The sequence below is a fragment of the Plutella xylostella genome, chromosome 24, assembly GCF_932276165.1.
Source record: "Plutella xylostella chromosome 24, ilPluXylo3.1, whole genome shotgun sequence".
NCBI lineage: Eukaryota > Metazoa > Arthropoda > Insecta > Lepidoptera > Plutellidae > Plutella > Plutella xylostella.
In genome coordinates, this window is record NC_064004.1 from 1047954 (window position 1) to 1069854 (window position 21901).

The following is a 21901-nucleotide window of genomic DNA, read 5'->3' on the forward strand; positions in this document are numbered from 1 at the left end:
GATATTCTAATCAACCAACAGTTTGGATTTCGCCATGGACATTCAACTATTCAACAACTCGCAAGAGTAGCTGAAAACATAGCTCAAAACCTAAATCTAGGCATCTCCACAGGCATGTTTCTTTTAGACATTGAAAAAGCCTTTGACACTGTGTGGCACAATGGTCTTATCCACAAACTTATGAAGTATAATGTCCCCATATCACTCGTTAAAATTATTCAATCCTATCTCCTTAATAGGAGCTTTACGGTACATATCGATAAAGCTTCTTCTGAAGCTCGTCATATTCCTGCTGGAATTCCACAGGGATCTATACTGGGTCCTTACCTATTCCTGATTTATCTAAACGACATCCCTACCCAAACCAGAACTGACCTAGCATGCTTCGCAGACGATACAGCTTGTTTTACCTCGTCAGCCGACTTGGATCTAATAATAGATCGGCTACAGTTGGCAATTGAAAAACTGTTTGAATATTTCAATAAGTGGAAATTGAAACTAAACAGTTCTAAAACTGAAGCCATCTTGTTCACTCGTAAAAGAACACAACCGCTGAGAACCTTAAAGATAAACGGCCATTCAATAGCGTGGAGTAAATCTGTGAAATATTTGGGGCTAATAATGGATCATAAATTAAATTGGAACGAACACGTGTCGTACTTGAGGTTAAAATGTATGAAAGCCTTTAATGCCCTTAGTACAATTCTTAACAGAAAATCTAATTTAAGTAGTCAAACTAAATTACTGCTTTACACCTCTCTAATCAGACCATGCCTTACTTATGGATGTCCCGTTTGGAGCAATACATCAAAATCTAACCACTTGAAACTACAAGTCCTCCAAAATCGCGCTTTAAAAATAGCTTTCAATACTCCATTTAAGACCAATTTAACAAAATTACAAGATAAAATAAAATTACCATCCCTACTTAACTTCATCATAAAAATGTGTAAAAAGTTTTATCTGTTTACCAACCCAATCCATTCCAATCTACTTATTTCAAATATAGGTAAGTCCCGCCCGATCCCAAATAATCGATATCGATATACGACAAGACTACCCCATCACTATGTGTTGCATGACGTCATCACTCCAACTGCTTGCCGCCGTACTGTTGAGACTTAAATCTACCCACTTTTGGTAGAATATAATAACTAAAATTGAATTTATTGTATTGTGTGTTAATACTTGTTATTGTAAATTGTACCGTTTAAATGTGTAAGTGTCGTGTTTTTGTCATCAAATGCGCACTATCAAAGTATGCATAGTTGTAATCATAGTGTACCAACCTAATGCATTGAATGTACACCGATTCTCATAACGTAAGTTAGGTTTTTTATATAATTTTATAGTGATTCTAAAAGTTTTAAAAAGCCTTGGTGCTTAAAAACATTAACCATTATGGTACTTAATCCTAGGATAAATATGTACACTAGGTTTTAAGTTGTACTGCTTATATGTCAATAAAGAACTTTGAAAATCAAAAAAAAAAAAAAATCAAAAATCAATATGTTAGTCCCAATGTAATAGGGGGCGGGCCTATTGCCATTTTACGGGCACATCCAAGACCCGAGAGCAAATATCTGTGTTTAAACAAATATCTGCCTCAGCCGGGAATCGAACCCGGGACCATCGGCTCAGTAGTCAGGGTCACTAACCACTACGCCATTCGGTCGTCTAAGAACATCGAGATTGGGCTTATTCAGTTTTAAAAATAGTTACATAAATATATTTACATAAGATAGCTAACTTTAGATGAACAAGGTTCATCCGGAGGTTTTATTTTATTTGTTTCTTGGTTGTTCTCTTTTTCGTCGAAATTCTGAAAGAGTACAAAGAATATTAAATTTAATGCTACAGAAAATATTAAAACGTTGGTAAGTAGGTATTTTAATTAAAATATAGTAATATACGTTAGTGTCTCCAGATAAACAAAGTTGTTCCTGAATATCTATTTCATCAGACTGGGTGTTTTTTTGGTTACTCGCGATTATGACCCTGAAACATGAAAATGACTATTAGTTTTGATATAAATACAAGTAAATATGCCTATGTGGTATACTAGTGAATCGACACGTACGTTCTACGTATTTGCGCATTACGTCTATTTGCATTAATCATTTTTCGAGTTACTCCAAACTTCTTATACCGTCCCACTCCCATCTTAAACAAAAAAAAAATATTAGTAAAGAAAATGTCAAAAAGCAAGAAGGGTTCCAGCTAGTAGCAGTCTCCGAAGTCCATCATCATGTCAGTTCAGTCAGTCCGGTGGGAAGTACTGATCACAAGAAACACTACGAGCCCAAACACGACATATCTACGTCTACCCACCTATGAGTTCCAGTAGCAGTCTCCGGAGTTCATCATCAGGTCAGTTCAGTCAGTCCGGTGGGAAGTACTCATCACAAGAAACACTACGAGCCCAAACACGACATATCTACGTCTACCCGCCTATGAGTTCCAGTAGCAGTCTCCGGATTCCATCATCAGGTCAGTTCAGTCAGTCCGGTGGGAAGTACTCATCACAAGAAACACTACGAGCCCAAACACGACATATCTATGTCTACCCACCTATGAGTTCCAGTAGCAGTCTCCGGAGTTCATCATCAGGTCAGTTCAGTCAGTCCGGTGGGAAGTACTCATCACAAGAAACACTACGAGCCCAAACACGACATATCTACGTCTACCCGCCTATGAGTTCCAGTAGCAGTCTCCGGAGTTCATCATCAGGTCAGTTCAGTCAGTCCGGTGGGAAGTACTCATCACAAGAAACACTACGAGCCCAAACACGACATATCTACGTCTACCCGCCTATGAGTTCCAGTAGCAGTCTCCGGAGTTCATCATCAGGTCAGTTCAGTCAGTCCGGTGGGAAGTACTCATCACAAGAAACACTACGAGCCAAAACACGACATATCTACGTCTACCCGCCTATGAGTTCCAGTAGCAGTCTCCGGAGTTCATCATCAGGTCAGTTCAGTCAGTCCGGTGGGAAGTACTCATCACAAGAAACACTACGAGCCCAAACACGACACATCTACGTCTACCCGCCTATGAGTTCCAGTAGCAGTCTCCGGAGTTCATCATCAGGTCAGTTCAGTCAGTCCGGTGGGAAGTACTCATCACAAGAAACACTACGAGCCCAAACACGACATATCTACGTCTACCCGCCTATGAGTTCCAGTAGCAGTCTCCGGAGTTCATCATCAGGTCAGTTCAGTCAGTCCGGTGGGAAGTACTCATCACAAGAAACACTACGAGCCCAAACACGACATATCTACGTCTACCCGCCTATGAGTTCCAGTAGCAGTCTCCGAAATCCATCATCTGGTCAGTAAAATAAAAATACAACAATATCGAGTCGGGTAAAAAAAGTACGGAAATAGGTACATTTTTCGTAATCAATGAAGATTCAAGTCTCAAGAGCAAGGAAATAACTATTCGTATCTGTACAGCGATGTTTTCACTTTGAGCGGCGGAGAAAAACCGACACAGGTCCACCCACAAAGGCGCCGTGGCGCAGACTGATTTGATTTTTGAAAATTCATGGTAACAGTACGGGATAAGACAGTTGAAAAATGAACCCTATTACTTGCCACTAAAGAATTACGAAGACCACGAAAATCGTGTTTTTTTTTAAGAGAACAGTTTATTTATTTTCTTAGTTTTGTATAGGATTTCGGACCTATAGAAATAAGTTTCGCAAAATAGAGTATATCAATTATAAGAACATATTTTTTATAAACACTAAAATCTTATAATATCTGAGATTTGCGCACCTAAACACACCCTGTTTTCATTGTTTTCACGAGAGGAGGGTAAGGAAATTTGCTTTTACTGTATAAAAAACAGTGATTTCTCCAATTAAAAAAGCAGTTTTCAGTAGTCAAAGGCTTAGGCTATCTGTAGGTACCTAAACTAGTGGACATAATTCAACGGATTCAATCGTAAACTGCACCCGAAAACTACAGATTTCTCAGTTTTGCGGGCGTTGACGAAAATGCGCTCTTAATAATGTATTCTTGATTAGGGTAAATAGTAATGAATGCTTAACCAGACGGGAAATAAAAGTTTTGATTAAGTAAATATGCATTAACCGAAGTAATTTTTCCTTCAACAAAAAAATATGATTCAGTAAACCAATCCAATTGAAAATTTAACGATCTATAAATGTCTAAGTGCCAATTTCTCCATAGTCGGTTATCTAACCAGACGGTTATCTAACCGACAGGGATTGATTTATAAATTAAACGTCATCTAAATATAAAATTCATGACAGATGTGTTAACATGACAGATGCACTAACCGACTATGGAGATATTGGCACTATCGAGAGGTGAAAATTTAACGATCTATAAATGTGTAACCCTCTCAAATAAGAAAAAATGGCAGACTTTATTTGCAAGTGTAATACAGATCACATTTTCTCCTTTTATTTGCAAAGAGCATTAAATCTGTATAAAGTGTAATTTTGACAAGGGATGGTAATAAAATTAAATAATAGATAGATTATAAATGCTTAAAAAGATGTTAGATACACAATATTGGAAATCATAAAATTGGGCTAAAAACGGCACAGGATTGGCTAATCAGATCACCCTTAGCACGAATTTTCATCGTGAACGTAATATAGAGTTCATCGAGTAATTTTGTATGAAAATATGAACAGCGCCCCTGGCGGTGGGAAACAGAACTAAAATTTCCCTACAAAATTCATCGAGTAATTTCACGTCTCGTTCACGATGAAAATTCATGCTAAGGGGTCTGTAAAGCGACATTTACATGATAGCATGATCGGTCTGGCATTTTCGTATGTGTAAATGCAATAGCGCTATCGAATTTTTGATAATTTTGGTCCCAGGATAACTATGTTATGTGAAGGAAATACTGTTAATCTTAATTTTCTTTTGTTTCTCCCGATTCTTGTACATTCAGATGTTGTAATCGACGCGAAGCGTACAAAATTAATAAAAACGAATATTTTAAATGAAAGACTTTGGTTTTTATTTTTCTCGCAAAGGTTTATATTGAGTTATAAGGCAGCGTTCCCACTACGCCGGACCGGCAGATCTGCCGCGCCGGTAAATCTGCCGGAAGAGCTAGTGGCTGTACAATTTATATGAAGCTATTCACATTATCCCGGGTCCGGCATTTTTGCCGAGCCCGGCATTTCTACCGAACGTTTTGTCACTAGGAATTGCCGGTAGAACGACCGGGCCCGGAGTAATGTGAACGAGTTTGTGCCGGTATCTGTCCCCCGCTCGCCCCGCTCGTGCTCCCCTCGCCCCTGGATGTAAAATGAAAAGAATGGAAAATCTTTCCCGTAAAATAGGGTGTACCCAATGTTTTCTTTTATTTTGCCTTCTATTAAGATACCAGGGTGTCCACTATCTGGAAAGTCAGGGAAAGTCAGGGAAAAGTCAGGGAAGCTCTAGGTGGTCATGGAAAGTCAGTGAAATTGATGGGCCACCTGGAAAGTCAGGGAAAAATGACCCTTTCCTAGCATAATTTTAGTACTTTTCCTTACTAGTAAAATACTTCTTTTTTACGTGAAATAAATAAGTCATAAAATAAAATCTCGTTTAGATTTGGAATATTTTTGACTGATCCTTACTAATTAAGTTTTTTTAATAAACTTTCCCTTATTCATAAAAACGTTACTGGACGCTTTAGCTATTGAACTGTTTTGTGGTTTTGTCCCTCTCTGTCAAACAACAAATTGTTCTCTGTCAGAGAGTGATAGAACAGTTCAATAGCTAAAGCGTCTAGTAACATTTTTATGAATAAGGGGGTAAATTTATATCGTGATTAAAATAGTAGGAATTCTAAAAGATTAGCTAGACTCCAGACTCAGCTGGTAAAATTATGTCCCGTATATACAGGTTGATGCAAAAGAGGGTGACTCATCTCAACATTCAAAACAAATTTAATTTAAAGACTTTTAGAAGTTCGTGATAAAAAATAACATGATTTTGTTGGTGCAGACGCGCTGCAGCCGCGCTCATTAACTGACTTTGAAAAAAGGAGGAGGTTCTCAATTTGCTAATTATTTTATACCTCAGCGAGACCGCATACGCTGCCTCCGCGTAGCATCTATTAATCTATAACTTATTTTTTTTAAATTAGCAGAGCAAAACGAATTTTATTCTACTGCATGTTTAATCTTTCATAAAAAAATACTTACACAACTAACAACTTTGTCAGGAGAGTGCCATACAACAAAAAAAAATCTGTTTCAATTTCGGTTTCAATATCTACTTCGATGGTAATCTGTCAAATTTTAATTTAATTCAAATTATAGCAACTTGCTGCAAGCTGCAAGGCGGATGCGTTTTTTTAGGTTTTTTTTAAAGAAAGTTATTCAGAATTTACTCCTAAGGCTTAAGAGGGAACCTCGAGAAATTGGTAATGAGGAAAATATTTGCTATCGTTTGTGCACTCATGCCCCGGAGCTCGGGTGCTATAGAGATAAATGCAGCTCGTGAATGACATAGGTACTTTTCTTGATAAATTTTCGGGAGAAATCGTTATTCACCAAGTAAATATCAACAAATCTTTTTGATTTTGATGTAAATCGCTTCAGCATAATATATTCTAGAGTATCATTAAAAAAAAACATTGTTTTTATTCAACAATTGCATCATTCGGCACAGTTTTGATCACAATAATTGCGTTACTTGAGGTGTCTATAAGTTTGAATTGCGTCATTCGGCACAGTTTTGATCACAATAATTGCGTTACTTGAGGTGTCTATAAGTTTGAATCTACAGGGTGTTGCAAAAAGGGTATACTAAGCCGAAACCTACATGTGCAGCATGGTATATCTAAGCCCGAATCTGAAATCAGATTTTGGATTTTCGCGAAAAAAAATATTATTTTCCCATAGTAAAAAGTCACGTGACCAACAAAGTTTCTATGGAAAATGAAAATTTTTTTTCGCGAATTTTCTAATTCTGATTTCAGTTTCAGGCTTAGATATACCATGCTGCACATGTAGCATTCGGCTTAGTATACCCTTTTTGCAACACCCTGTATAGCAAATTTAGAGAAATGGAAAAACTATAAATTATTTATTGTGTCGCCAATATCCTAAAAATTCATGGAGATTGGATAATATTTAGAAGTAGACCAACGTTTTCTCTTTTTGTATGGACGAGCAAGTGCTGTAAGTACTTCCCTCTTAATATTCAATTTTTGGGGACCCTGTATAAATATTTTACGCAGTCAAGTTTGAATTAGTGTCAAACAAATGAACACAAAACTTTGAAATCAAGCTTTCGTGTTCAAATTACCTAAATTAGGTTTATATTTTGATCTTCGGTCAGGGAATTTTTTTGAAACGGTCAGGGAAAGTCAGGGAAAAGTCAGGGAATTTTTTGGAGCATTCTGAGTGGACACCCTGGATACCACCACAACACAACAATTTCGTCGTCCATTGTGCGCGCAGGTCCAAATTCAACTGAGGACTGTCTAAATTTCTTCCGGGATCCGATGTAATGTGAACACTCTGTCCGGTGTCCGGTTTTCGGCAGATCTGCCGGTCCGGCGTAGTGGGAACGCTGCCTAAGGTAGGTACACAGTATGGACTTTTATGTTCGACTTGGTTAAGTTATGTGCATCAGCTGTCAAACTAATACAATATGGCACTTTGAATAACAGAATGTTATAGCACTGCGACGTTAACCGTTTTCAGAGTCGCGGACAAAGCTTACTTTTGACTACTTGTTCCTTAGTGTCGCCGCACACGGGCCACCGGTCACAGCCACAAACGTTGCCACGAGAAGCTTTTGTAGAGAAACGATTTGTAGTGTGTGGCCGCCACCGGCGCCAACCGTGTGCGGCGAGTCGGAGTCCATATAAAATGTACAAAAATTACAGAAAAAATGCCAGTGGCGGCGTTTTGTGGTTGTGGCCGGTGGCCTGTGTGCGGGAGCCCTTACTTTTGCACTGACACTCCATCTAGTCCTAGTATTATTTATAGATGGCCATGTTTAGATGTGTTTCGCGAGCCACTGCAGGAACTCGGCCACGTTGGTGTAGATGGAGAGGGAGTCGTTCACAGAGAACGAAGCTATTCCGTAGAGAACGTAGACTGCTTCGTCGTTGTCGCTCTGGAATAGAGAGGATTATAATGAGCGATGTTAAAAACGGACACAATATACCTACACTCGCGAGCAATAAAAAAGTTCCAGTGACAATAGCACCTATACTGTACTGACTATATGATCGCCGTCTCCAATATTGAAGTACCTACCTACATTTAATAGCGCATCAGAATATTACATTAGTAAAAACGTTACTATGTACGGTCGCCTGCGCCTAAAAGTATACAGGCGGAGTTTAAAAAAATAGCGATCCCTGATGATGAAGGGACAAGCTACATCCTGAGTTTTGTTATAAATCCGGGGAGTGATGTGTGTAGCAGAGGTGCTTATGTGGATGTGCTTGAGCAGCATGTGAGGTTGAGATCGCTATTTTAAAAATCCGCCTGTACTTATACTTTTAGGCGCAGGCGACCGTACTTACCCAAATATTGTGCTCTTTAAGTAACTACTTTAAAGTTTTTTTAAATATTTGGCGTCGGTATATTTTGTAAGTGGAACTTTTCATAGCCCGTGAGTGTATGACAGGGTAAACATAAGTTTCTCATACCCTTGGCGGCTGGCACATCAACGCTGCCCCTTGCCTCGGGAAGTAGTCCCCGCCTCCCACGGTGGACGCGCAGATCTGGGAGCTGTCCAGTGGGACGCCCTTCCCCGTCGTGCAGACCTTGCGCTGCGGGATGAACGTGTTTATCTGTGGATTTGAGAGAGATTCGTCAACACCCAATAATAATAATATAATATGTGGGGACATCTCACACACGGCCATCCGACCCCAAGCTAGGCAGAGCCTGTGTTATAATTATCTACATAAATACATAGATAGATACATATTAAATATAAATATCAAAACCCAAGACCCGAGTACAAATATTATTGTCTTTAAACAAATACCCAATAAAACATGAATCATTAGCGTAAGGGTTAAAAGAAGGATGGATGGAGATGATTCCAACATTTGGCTGCTGCGTATTTGAAATTGCCTCAAACCGCGTCAACTGTTTTTTTTCTTTTTGATGCGTTCCTTCCTTGTCCTATAAATTCTTAACTAGGTATTATTAAACTAATATTTAGTAAACCTACCCTATAATCATTAGTGGCGACGGTGGCGCAGGCGATGCCGTTGGGCGGGGCCGCGGTCGGCAGACAGATGGGCGCCGCGTACTCAGGTATGTCAGACACGGAGCGTAGTTTGATGACCGCTATGTCGTTGTGCTTCGTGTCTGGAAGGGAAGGGGTTGGGGTTGAGTAGGTGTGGGTTTGGAGTTACAGAATACCGATAGTTATGTAGATAATCTCTTCTTCTGAAGAAGAAAGGTCAGAACAGAATAGCTATAATAGAATAGCGTCATTCCCTGACTACCCAGGGTTAACTCGACGTAACTATGTAAAGGACAGTTGATACGTCACTAGCCACCCCGGCACATTTCGTGCACCCTATGGATGAAGATGATCACGACCTCTCTACTTAGCTGCCTTACTTTTTCTTCTTCTTGGTATCCCCCCATAATATGTCCCCCAGGTGGGGCAGTGGGCAGACAGACCCAAAAGTTTTCCATCCCAGTCAACAGCCAGCTTTGCATCGGACCACGCATTCATTCCAACTTCCCGCATCTCCCTTAAAGCCCAAGCCGCCTTACTTACCTGGTTTATACCCCTCATGCATAACCACCTTCTCCACTACCGCCATCTTGCCCCGCGCGTCGGCGGGCACGTCCCACGTCACGTACAGGCTGTCGGCGGAGGCGCCGCGCACGCAGCCCGCGCTGGCGACCAGGGCGCGCCCGCGTCTATGAGCAGAGCGGAGCAGAGGAACTTGCGTGTTCCTCTTGTTGTGCATCCTTCGATTAACTAGTTACTTAGTTAAATGCCAATTTCGGCATAGTCGGTTATCTAACCGACCGGGATTGACTTATAAATTATACGTCATCTCCATATCAAATTCATGACAGATGACAGGTTATGCTCTAACCGACTATGGAGAAATTGGCTCTTATGTCAATTTCTCCATAGTCGGTTATCTAACCGACAGGGTTTGATTTAATAAATTATACGTCATCTCTATATAAAATTCATGATAGATGTGTCAAAAGTCAAACACTGCTCCCTTGTTATGCTCTAACCGACTATGGAGAAATTGGCACGAAGCATACTGTTTTATGACATTTCCGTAAGTATCTTAATCAAGCCGATGCACAATCTTCTGATTTCCTTAAAAAATTACGTTTGTATCTACTGTTCAAAGACATCCGCCTGTCGACATTCCAGTAGCTTAATCAAGGAGATCCTCTGTTTTCCTTATCCATTACCTAGTGGTATTCGTAGAATTCACTCATACTGAGCTAAACTTACCTGCTTTATACCCCTCATGCAAAACCACCTTCTCCACTACCGCCATCTTGCCCCTTGCGTCGGCGGGCACGTCCCACGTCACGTACAGGCTGTCGGCGGAGGCGCCGCGCACGCAGCCCGCGCTGGCGACCAGGGCGCGCGCCCGCGTCTATGAGCAGAGCGGCGCAGAGGAACTTGGCTGCTCCTCTTGTTGTGCATTCTTTGATTAACTACTTAGTTAAGTTAGTGCCAATTTCACCATAGTTGGTTATCTAACCGACAGGGATTGATTTATAAATTAAACGTCATCTTCATATAAAATTCATGACAGATGTGTCAAAAGTCAACCACTACTCCCTGGTTAACTATGCTCTAACCGACTATGGAGAAATTGGCACGTAGCATACTGTTTTATGACATTTCCGTAAGTATCTTAATCAAGCCGATGCACAATCTTCTGTTTTCCTGATCCATTGGTATTTTTAACTACTGTTCGAAGTAGATGTAATAAATAATTCAATAATCTGTAGCTTCCTCACCTGGTCTATACTCCTCATGCAAAACCACCTTCTCCACTACCGCCATCTTGCCCCGCGCGTCGGCGGGCACGTCCCACGTCACGTACAGGCTGTCGGCGGAGGCGCCGCGCACGCAGCCCGCGCTGGTGATTAGGGCGCGCGCGTCCGCGTCTATCAGGGTCGCTGCGCAGAGGAATTTGGTGTCGCGGTTTTTCTTTCTGTGGGTTTGGGAGGGGGTTTGGTTTGAGATTTATTTTGAAGTAGATGCTGTGGTTTCAGGAGGTTTTTGGTTTGAGATTTGATATTATAGTGGTTAAGATGGATGGGGTAAGTAGCGATCAAAGGATGTGGCTCTTAGAGAAAGAGGTATTGTGTCTGGTAAAGCGTGTTGGATGATGATGAAGTTCACATTTACATGTAACTAACTAGATAGGTTTACGATCAAACTGGGGCATTTTGTAACTTATTACCTACTTAGTACCTAGGTACCTAACTACATTAATCAGCCATCATACAGTGAAACTATAAAGTCCTGAAAATAAATGAGGGCGCAGCTATCTTTCATGTAGCATCCGTATATAGTGAAACAAAACCGACTTTGATACTTGAAATTGTGCCTGTGAACTACCTACTTACCCATTTCTGTATTTTAAAAACTACCTACTTACCACCCACAAAAAAGCACTTATTCTAGCTAGAAGGAGTTAATATCAAGGCCAATAGTGAAACCAATACATATTTATTTAGATAACGTCATTACAACTGTATAAAAAAACTGGATCTGTTGACAAAGGGCACACAGTAAACTCATCAATTTCTCTTTTCGGACGGCCAGTTCTGTTTCTTCCAGGAGTTAGAAATGTTCCAATATTAGAGCCCTCTTTTGCAATACGCCGGACGGTACTGTCCGATACCCCTATAAAATAAAATAAAACATGCTTATTTGAAACTAACCTTATGTTAAGAGAAACAGAGTTACAAAATGTGAATTTAGTAAGAAAACAAAAAATATAACTTCAAGTATCAAAGTATTATAGTTTAATTGAACTTAAACCAGATCAAACCTTCAAACAGTGATATGTAAACAATGTTCGACTTGGGCTAGGTTTATCGATAAATGAAGGTTAAAACCTAGGTTTATCGATAAATGAAGCGTTGGTACTAATAAAATATGAATTATTACAATTTGTACAATGTTACATACCCGACATAGACGCTGTACGAGCGTAAACATCCTCCAAATTCGACAAAATGTGTCCAGCTTGATGTTCCGCTAAACATTGTATAAAAACTCGATAAATAACTTCCCTAGCTTGACTCCGAATATTTTTCTTCATCTTCCTAATAGCAACCATGGGTACCTAAATGGTTGCTTTTATCTAGATTAGTCTTATAATTAATAAGAAAATTCAAATAACAGCCAACCACCAATAGCCATAAACAATTGTTATCAAGATTATGACTTTTATGTTTCTTTTCTAATGGTGCCAGGCTCCTGAAAATTTTAGTTCCTCAAACATTAATTTCATGAATTAATAGTTTCACTGTACACTCATGAGCAATGAGTATATGTTGGCTGATTAATGTAGTTAGGTAGGTACGAGGGCTACACCGAAAAGATCGGGAATAGAATACTTAGGAATAAATTAGAGTGAAACCTTTTTGGTGTATCAAATGTAGTGTTTTTTCAAACATAATTCCATTTTCGAATTAAAAAAAAAGTAAAAAAAAAAGAGTAATTATTGACCATTTGAATTTGACAAGTCGGTGTAAAAAATGGAGCTTACGCGGGAACATTTCCGTGCAATAATTTTTCACAACTTTCGTCGAGGTTTATCTCAAGAACAATGTCTCGCCGAGCTTGTTTCTATTTATAAACTTGAAGCACCAAGTAAAACGACTATATATCGTTGGTATTCTGAGTTTCGCCGTGGACGTTCCTCTCTTACCACAGTCCCTTCTACTGGTCGGCCAAAAACAGCGGTAACACCATTGACTTATATATTACTAGCGTAAGGACAGGCCCAACCGCTCTAGAAAATGACACCCTCGCGTTGGCCCTAAAACCTCATAAATCTGTCATAATTTGTATGAATTTAGGGCCAGCGCGCGGGTGCCATTTTCTTTTGACAAAACGTTCTGACGGGCGTATCCTTCCTTTTGAAATCATTGGGTAACACAAGATAACATCGATGCTGTACGCCAGTTAATAAAAGAAGATAGACATGTGACATACGAGCAGATTCGGGCTTCTCTCAGCATTGGTATGACAGCCATTCAAACCATTTTACATGAAGAACTGGGTGTCAAGAAGTTAGTTTCGCGCTGGGTGCCCCACCGTTTGACCGAGGAACAAAAGTCGGCTCGTGTTAATGGACAACATTTCAAAAAACTAAAGCTGCTATAAATCGAAAACCATTTCGAGATTTAGCTCTAAAGGCCACAAAAAAAATGTTTTTGTATTTTTTGGATGTATCATTTTCGAGAAAATCATAAAATAGTAAAAAAGTGCTGATGACGTCATGCATCAGGTGCGATGCATTTTGATGATCAAAGCCTATAGATTTAAAAACAAAGTAACTGTCACTTTCATTTTTGATTGACGTTGACGTTTTATCATGACGTTGTTGTTTATTTGGGTCATTTTCACTAATTCTGTTCTGACACTTTCTGAATATTTTTTTATTTATTATTAAGAGATGACCTCTATATAATATGATTTTAAGAAATGATTTATTAATGTAAGTTGTTTAAGCTGCTGGTGTTCCTTTTTGAATAAATAAATAAATAAATAAATAAATATGTCCCAGAGCATGCCACCGCCTACACAGCTGAAAAAATGCTTCTGCTTATTTTTTTACATGATAAGTACCTACTTTCCATCATCAGAAATATCAAGGTCATTTGAAAATGACCCATTTGTTGGTTGGCATGTAAACAAAGTTTAAATGTCACTTGTCAGTGTCATTTATGTTTTTTTTCGAGACTCAGGCAATAGACAAAAATAAAAATTGAGCCTAATATGTGACGTCACTTCCGGTTTTAAAATAATTAACTTTAAAGTTAAAAATAACATGCAAAAATTTATGTATATACAAAATAAAAAAATACGGGTCCACAAATTTTGTATAAACTTTCCGAATAACTAATAAAAATATAGGGTAAAGAAAATGAAATGTTGTCCATTGGTGTCGATCTGCTCTGCAACGGTTCAATGGAGGCAGTTCAAATGCTGTCTACAATATCGTCTCTGGTGATGAATCGTGGATTTATTCATATGAGCCCGAAAGAAAACATCAATCGGCAGTTTGGGTCTTCGAAGGTGAGGTCAAGCCAACAAAAGTTATTCGCTCACGCAGCGTGTCGAAAAAAATGGTCGCTTCGTTTGTATCGAAAACTGGCCATGTGGCTACGATTCCATTACAAGAACAAAGGACGGTTACTCGCAAAACAAGAACGTTTTTAAATATGGAAACCGTGGAGTTGATGGACCATCCTCCGTATATATAGCCCTGATCTGAGCCCCAATGATTATTTTACATTCCCAAGAATTAAAGATATGCTACGTGGTCAACGGTTTAGCGGCCCAGAAGAGGCGGCGAAGCTTAGAAATCAGCTGTTTTGACAGTATCCACTTCAGACTGGAATTACTGTTTCAATGATTGGTTTAATCGAATGAAAAAGTGCATTGAATGTCACGGAGACTACTTTGAAAAACAATAAAAGTAAATAACTAATATTATGATATCTTTGTACTTTTTTCTATTCCCGATCATTTCGGTATCGCCCTCGTACTTGCACATGTAAATACGTACTGAAACACATGCGCCTGCCACGGGTACTCCCCGTGCAGGATGGCGCGCGGCTTGCTCCGCCGCCGCCCCGTCTCCACGCGGCGCCCGCACGCGTCCGGGCTGATGCGGTTCAGGACTAGCACTGATTGCGACACTATTGCACTCAGCGCTCTTATAAGTATACGTTATTATTCTGAGGAACTGTATTATATGAACGCAACCCGGTTACTCTGCGTAGTTGTCATCCGTTGTTTTTCCCGCGTTTTGTTAGAATCTAGTCTATGATTTTTCACAAGATTGAAAAATTGTTTAAAAAGTTTGTCATGGTGCATCTACCTATTGAACCAGTTTCTTCGTTTTTATCAAGACTGCCGTTTTATTATTAACTTACTGAAACACATGCGCCTGCCACGGGTACTCCCCGTGCAGGATGGCGCGCGGCTTGCTCCGCCGCCGCCCCGTCTCCACGCGGCGCCCGCACGCGTCCGGGCTGATGCGGTTCAGGACTAGCACTGATTGCAATACGTACGCAGCACTCTTATATTATTGTAGCTTATGTATTAACATACACCTACGTACTGATTGTAATTATTATCATATTAATAGTCGCTACGACACCCGTAAGTTACATTCTGTATTATTCTGAGGTAACAACGCAACCCGGTTACTCTATGTAGGTAGTTGTTGTCATCCGGTGTTTTTTCCGCGTTTTGTTTGAAATAATCTAATCTAATGACTAATGTATTGTTGGAAAAGTTAGTAAGTAATTTGTGTAGGTAATAACGGTTATTAAACCAGTTTCCATCGATGTTTCTTAGTTTTTACGAGGTTTTTATCAATACTGCCGTTTTATTATCCCAAATTACACTTGTTAATACGTACTGAAACACATGAGCCTGCCACGGGTACTCTCCATGCAGGATGGAGCGCGGCTTGCTCCGCCGCCGCCCCGTCTCCACGCGGCGCCCGCACGCGTCCGGGCTGATGCGGTTCAGGACTAGCACCGATTGCGACACGCAGCACACTTTGGTTGGGGCGCAGGCTGCGTTGATTAGGCTGTTGGAGAGGTGGGAAAGATTATTGAAATAGGCTTTTTAAGCTTAGGTGAAGGTCTTATGCCTACTGATGCTTGTGCAATGCACTTCAGAGGAACCATAGGATACCAGAAGGTAGTTAAAAAAAAGAAAATAGTTTGATCAAGTAAACCCTATCATAAAACCCAATCAAAAACCCTCTAAGAAGTTACCGGGCCGGGCCTTGGGTAAGATAAGCACCTGGTGCAAGAGGCAACAAGTAATTTTTTAGGTCATTCGTGCAACTCTCAGAATAATAACAGCCTCGTGCATACGCAGAATAAGGACTCAAGTACTTATAGTCTAGGCAAAAACGTAAATGATAAGAATAATAACTGAAGAAACAAAATGGTGGTGATGCTCAGAAATAAAACTGAGGATGTTGTTGTGGTTTATGTGGCGTCCTTCATGTAGACTAAGACGTATTTAATGATTCTTGGTGCTCCTTATTGTGTCGTGTGCTTTTGAGGTACAGGGTGGACCATTTTATTGGGAATCTAGTACCTACCTAATCTGCCGGACTTCAGTCATGCGGCGGTCGTAGTGCGCGATGACGGAGTGGTTGCACGGGTAGCAGTCGTGGCAGCCGCGGAGCTCCTGCTCGATCTGGCTGCATTGACGGTCTGGCTGGTTGTTGTCTGTGGATCGAGAGAGAGAGGGAGGTAAGTATAGAAGCTGCAGCGATAGATAGGGAAAGCGCGATGTTTATTATGAGGCTAGAAAATTTAAACGGTGTTATTATTCTGAGATTGGAGACCAAGCGCGAGGCTATTATTATTCTGAGATTCATCACCAGCCAATTTGTTTTATAAGTTTGATTCCGATAACGCTAACTATGCAACAGAAACAAGTACCAACACCAAAATAAGTAAAGTTATTGCCGGATTTGTAATAACTAAAGCTAGAACACCAACCAACCTTGAGCAAAAATTTCATTGATAAGATTTTCCAAGTCATCGTCCAAGCTCTGGCTACACACCAGGTATGTACAGCTGAGAAGAGCTGTTACGAAGCACCTGGAATTTATAGGTATCGGTATAAGTCAGTTTATAAGCATTCACGCCCTTGCCTTATGTATCATTTGCAAAACTTCTTCCGCTGAATCCTGAGAGTGCTGAACGTCGAAAAAAACACGACCATGTAATTAACGAAGCACCTATGGTGCAGGCTATCTAGAACTAGGTCTATCCATAGTTAATTATAAATCATAATGTAAGATATAGTGTTTGTCACTAAAAGTGCTGAAGGGTAACTCTAATAGGTACACCTAGGTATATGTAGGTATACCTAACTGCGATAAAACACGACTTTTTGACTTACCAAAACAAATTTTTCTTCGAAAACATTGTCATCATAATTATTAGATGATATCACTAATCAATCACTCACAAGATCTCAACACTCCGACCTTTGTTATTATAATTTTACTAATTAAGATATTTTCGTGGTTTCAAAAGCCAAATCACTTTGTTTATTCCATGATTTTTAAAAAGCCAAGCCAAGCCAACACGTATGGCTGGCTAGTTTGACCTGTAGTGGTGATATTATAATTTATATTTGGATTTTCCTTATCATGAAACTGGTTTCGCGTCTCGTCTTGTTATCCCCGCGTAGGTATTAACTACGTATGCACTTATTTATTATAATATATTAACATGTGGGTATACACTGATAATCAATATTGTTCCTGTATATTTATCTCGGTCCACCTACCAGATTAATGAACCATGTAATAAACTTTGTAGTTGCACCGATAGTTAGTAACTAGATGTTAGTCATGTTAGTAGTTAAAGTAACTAGTACTTATATAAATTAGTTAAGTAACTTAGATTATTTTCATGAGAAGTGTAACTTATGCAATGAATCAATTGGCAGAGGATGGGGATCGCTCGAACGCGATAAAATACATAAACTGGAATCTGGAATACAGGTAGGTACCTACTTCAATGGTAAACTACCGCCTGAAAAACAAGTGATAGCAATATGTTGTAATGGTGCACTTTAGCTATAACTACCAACTAGGTAATTTGTGAAGAGATAAAATAATATTTTTGTAGGTATTCTTCTTCTTAGCATGTCGGTGACAAATACGAGACACTAAGTGCCGATTTCTCCATTGTCGGTTATCTAACCGACAGGGATTGATTTATAAATTAAACGTCATCTCCATATAAAATTCATGACAGATGTGTCAAAAGTCAACCACTACTCCCTGGTTATGCTATAACCGACAATGGAGAAATTGGCACTAAAGCGCGTTTAGGGTTTGTCACCACCTCGTCACCACGGTGAAAGGAAGAATAGTAACTAAGTCATTGATAGTCCAGGGTGCGCCACCGCATGGTACCTTCAGTTGATATCTCCCTCGGGTCTTGAATAAGATTGGACAGGACAGGATACTGGTGATAAATTCCTAAGTAGGTAATAGAAAAAAATAGATAAAGGTGAATACTATGTGAATTCTTAGAATAAGGGACTCTGTATTACCAAAAGAGGAACTCTTTTATAATCTTATTTATTAATCTATGGATATCACACAGAGCAGGTGCTGACGTCTTCAACTGTCACTTTTGTTTATGTCATATGGGAAACTGTCAAATTTTCCAAAAAGTTGTCCTATTGCAGTAATCAGTAAAAATTTAATTATTTTTGCAATTAACAGCAAATTTGTCAAGCTGGCATCGAGAAAATTATTATTTGTGTCCTTCCACAGTTTCTCGCCAACTTTGTGCAACCGGGCCAGCCATTTTAGGTTAGGTTTTAAAGTTATTACAGCCAGTTCGATCAATCCGTAAAATTATCAAATAAAAGACTAATTTCCTCTTGTGTTTCTGTAACTATACTAACCTTAAGTGTTTGTGTTTGTTTGCTCAACAATCTATAAGGTTTCCAATTAGTGGGACAGACTTAAAACGCTTTTTCAAACTTATTGATATTGCCAGGTAAGAATTGATTAACCTTGGATATTTATTTTATTGAAAAATCGATACTATTATTATAATGATCCTTGTTATGATTGCATAGTTGAGCCACATCATCAACTACCTATGTAAAATACATATTTTAATAATGTATGTCATGTTATTCATTCTACATATTTATTTAACAAGAAAACAAATGATTGAGAGTTCAGGTTGCTGCAGAAAAAAATATACTTACTTATTATATCATTATCATCATGCGTCTATGCATAAATCTTTTATAAAATGCATGAAGTAAAGTAAAAATACAATAGGTATAATTCTTATTTTATTTCTATCAACAATATTAGAACACAAACTAGATAAAATGTAATTGCCAAAGAAGCTTCTCGAAAAATAACACCCCACTTCTATCTGAACTCTTATTGTGAATTGTGAATTTGTTAATATATTAATTCACTATCAACATTGACTCTTTCCTCCCCAGCAACAGAAGAGGTATCGCCTCAATGGGGTCTCCACTACACCGGGCGCCGCGGCAGCCCCCCGGCGCTGGGGGCGGGGGCGCGGGTACCACGGCCAGGACCGCTGTCACCCCAACGGAGCCCATGGTGAAGAGATATGACAACATTGTCAAGAGTCAGGAGGATAAGAGGGAGTATCGGTTAGTATGTTTGGGACGAGTGAGGGAGTTTCAGGATGCCTTTCCACCACAGATGTGCTAATATGGCTATACTGAGATTTTTTCCACCCACATTACTATCTGGATTTTGGATTGTGGAATGAATATTGTACATATTTACTTTTGTATATTGTGCAATAAAAGAATAAAATAATAATAATAATAAAATAATAATAATAATAAAACTCAATGGAAAGTACGTACAGTCCATATAGTCCCCATAGTCTTGTCTTCAACAGGAATCATACCCAAAACCCTTAAAAATAGCCTAGAAATACTGAACATTCCACTCCACACAATCCACCTTCTACAAAAAGCCACAATCCTGAACACCTGCCGCATCACAAGGAAATTCATGACATCATCCTGCATCACCGATCCGATTACGTTTGGCTAAGGCCCGCGTGATCTGGATACAAAACATACCCCTCAAACTCAACAGAGGGAGAACAACACACTACAAAAATAATAATAATAATATGATTGGTGAAAGGTTATTGAGTAGTTTTAGTTGTTTATAAAATTTATTCTTGTAACTTCAGAATACTTTTCGAAACTTAATTTTTTGTCCAGGTTTGTCTATGTGAAATGCGAATTTTGCCCAATAACCTAAACAATTATAATGGATATTGTTCTATCTGCAGAGGTCTGGAGCTGTCCAACCGGCTGAAGGTGCTCCTCATCAGCGACCCCAAGACCGACAAGTCTGCTGCCGCCATGGACGTCAATATTGGTAACTTATTTACACAATCTATGTAGGTCTAGTAAAACATACTTACAGCAGGCCTAAGGGCTATGTGGCCTTTCCCAAAGCACCATACGAATTCACTGTTAGATTTAACTACAGGTCTGGTAAAAACTTTCAATAAGTCCTGAGGTAATTGCCATGTATGTAAAAACAAAAAAAGATTCGCCGATTCTTATTATTTATTTGTTTATAATATAAGTCAATCTTACAATGTATTATAGATATACTCCTCTCCTGCAGGTTACCTGAGTGACCCTGAGGAGCTGCCGGGGCTGGCGCACTTCTGTGAACACATGCTGTTCCTCGGCACCAAAAAATACCCAGAGGTGAGACTTTTACAAGAAAATATAACATACCTAAACTGGGCTACATTACCAACAACAAAAAAATACGGTATTTGATGGATTATTATTGTTTTACTCCCCAGCTCCACACGTTTGCCCCAATACAGATGAAGTGCTGATCTAAAAAAATGGCATTGTAAAGTTTGGGGCGAGTGTTGGGACCAATTTATAAAGCCGACCCTATTTTATTCGTTAGTGGTAATACTCCGTAATCATCATCACAACGCATCACCTCCCCACTGCTGGGGCACGGGTCTCCTTCTAATGAAGGAAGAGTTTATGCCTAGTCCACCACACTGTCTTAGTGCGGGCTAGTGAAATACGCCGTAATGCCGACTATATCTTGTATATTATTTCTTGGTGTACAAATAAAGAGTACTCTATCTATCTATATCCTCATCCACAGGAGAACGAATACAACAAGTTCCTCTCGGAACACGGCGGCTCGTCCAACGCGTCCACGTCCAGCGACCACACCACCTACTACTTCGACGTCATGCCCGACCACCTGCCCATGGCCCTCGACATGTGAGCAATAGCGACGTAACTCAGAAAATTGTATAAAAATATGGCATTTAAAAAATATGCTATAAGTAGGTTATCCGTGGGAATTTCGGAATAAAAAGTAGCCGATGTGCTAATCTAGGGTTTAAAATTTCAAAGGACATAGTTGCCCTTTCAAATTTTTGACTTACTGTCGCATTTCTAGCCCATGTTTCAATTATTGATTTTCACTAAATAAACCTCTCTCCCCCCCAGTTTCGCACAATTCTTCATCGCGCCCCTCTTCACGGAATCAGCCACGGAGCGAGAGATCAACGCCGTCAACTCCGAACACGAGAAGAATACCTCTAGCGACACCTGGCGGCTGGACCAGCTTAATAAGAGCTCTGCGAGTAAAGAACACCCGTATCATAAGTTTGGGACAGGTAAGACACCTTATGGACGTTTAAATAATGTGTAATGTAGTAAAACTAGGAAAAAAACTAAATTGTTGCGCAAAAAATGATATAAATCACCTTAAAACTGTAAAAAAAAGGAATTAGCGCCATCTATGATCAAAGTAGTGAACTCGGTACACGAGAAGAATACCTCTAGCGACACCTGGCGGCTCGACCAGCTTAATAAGAGCTCTGCGAGCAAAGAACACCCGTACCATAAGTTTGGAACGGGTAAGCTGTAGTGTAAATATGGTAGGATTAAGAAAAAAGCAAAATTATGGCGATAAAATAAGCCCTAAGCGAAAATAAGTATGAAAAAGAAAAATACGGATTAGCGCCATCTATGATCAACGCCGTCAACTCTGAACATGAGAAGAATACTTCTAGCGACACCTGGCGGCTGGACCAGCTTAATAAGAGCTCTGCCAGTAGAGACCATCCTTACCA

The 21901-nt window shown here is 39.5% G+C and overlaps 2 protein-coding genes and 1 long non-coding RNA gene across 3 annotated transcripts in view; 1 reads left to right on the plus strand and 2 right to left on the minus strand.

The window, feature by feature from the left end:
* Positions 1-1724: 1724 nt before the first annotated feature.
* LOC125490512 lies at positions 1725-2284 on the minus strand. The gene is made up of 3 exons (XR_007267721.1): positions 2081-2284; positions 1914-1998; positions 1725-1822 (listed from the first exon to the last, which is right to left on the minus strand). It is a non-coding gene; the product is annotated as an uncharacterized LOC125490512 (long non-coding RNA).
* Positions 2285-7973: 5689 nt separating this feature from the next.
* On the minus strand, positions 7974-17359 carry LOC105396213. Its single transcript, XM_048629715.1, has 10 exons — positions 17139-17359; positions 16737-16834; positions 16327-16456; positions 15628-15801; positions 10965-11169; positions 10466-10602; positions 9747-9943; positions 9186-9325; positions 8653-8796; positions 7974-8111 (listed from the first exon to the last, which is right to left on the minus strand). The coding sequence occupies exons 1-10, from the start codon at positions 17171-17173 to the stop codon at positions 7992-7994; spliced, it is 1380 nt and encodes a 459-aa protein (XP_048485672.1). The 5' UTR covers positions 17174-17359; the 3' UTR covers positions 7974-7991.
* Positions 17360-18394: 1035 nt separating this feature from the next.
* The window catches only part of LOC105398789 (insulin-degrading enzyme), a 33899-nt gene continuing 30392 nt past the window's right edge, over positions 18395-21901 (plus strand). Inside the window, exons 1-6 of the mRNA XM_048629866.1 lie at positions 18395-18570; positions 19227-19403; positions 20066-20154; positions 20410-20495; positions 20920-21041; positions 21273-21442. Coding sequence (XP_048485823.1) covers positions 18395-18570; positions 19227-19403; positions 20066-20154; positions 20410-20495; positions 20920-21041; positions 21273-21442 — 820 coding nt within the window. The remainder of the gene's footprint in view (positions 18571-19226; positions 19404-20065; positions 20155-20409; positions 20496-20919; positions 21042-21272; positions 21443-21901) is intronic.

Excerpts from the sequence above, each read along its gene's own strand:
- LOC105396213 (XM_048629715.1), bottom strand. The coding sequence starts at position 17,173 with ATGATGACAATGTTTTCGAAGAAAAATTTGTTTTG. Across the intron at positions 10,603-10,964 it reads AGTATAGACCAGGTGAGGAA|ACGCGGGCGCGCGCCCTGGT; the intron begins GCTACAGATTAT and ends CTCTGCTCATAG. Across the intron at positions 9,944-10,465 it reads AAGGTGGTTTTGCATGAGGG|GATGCACAACAAGAGGAACA; the intron begins GTATAAAGCAGG and ends AGTTAATCGAAG.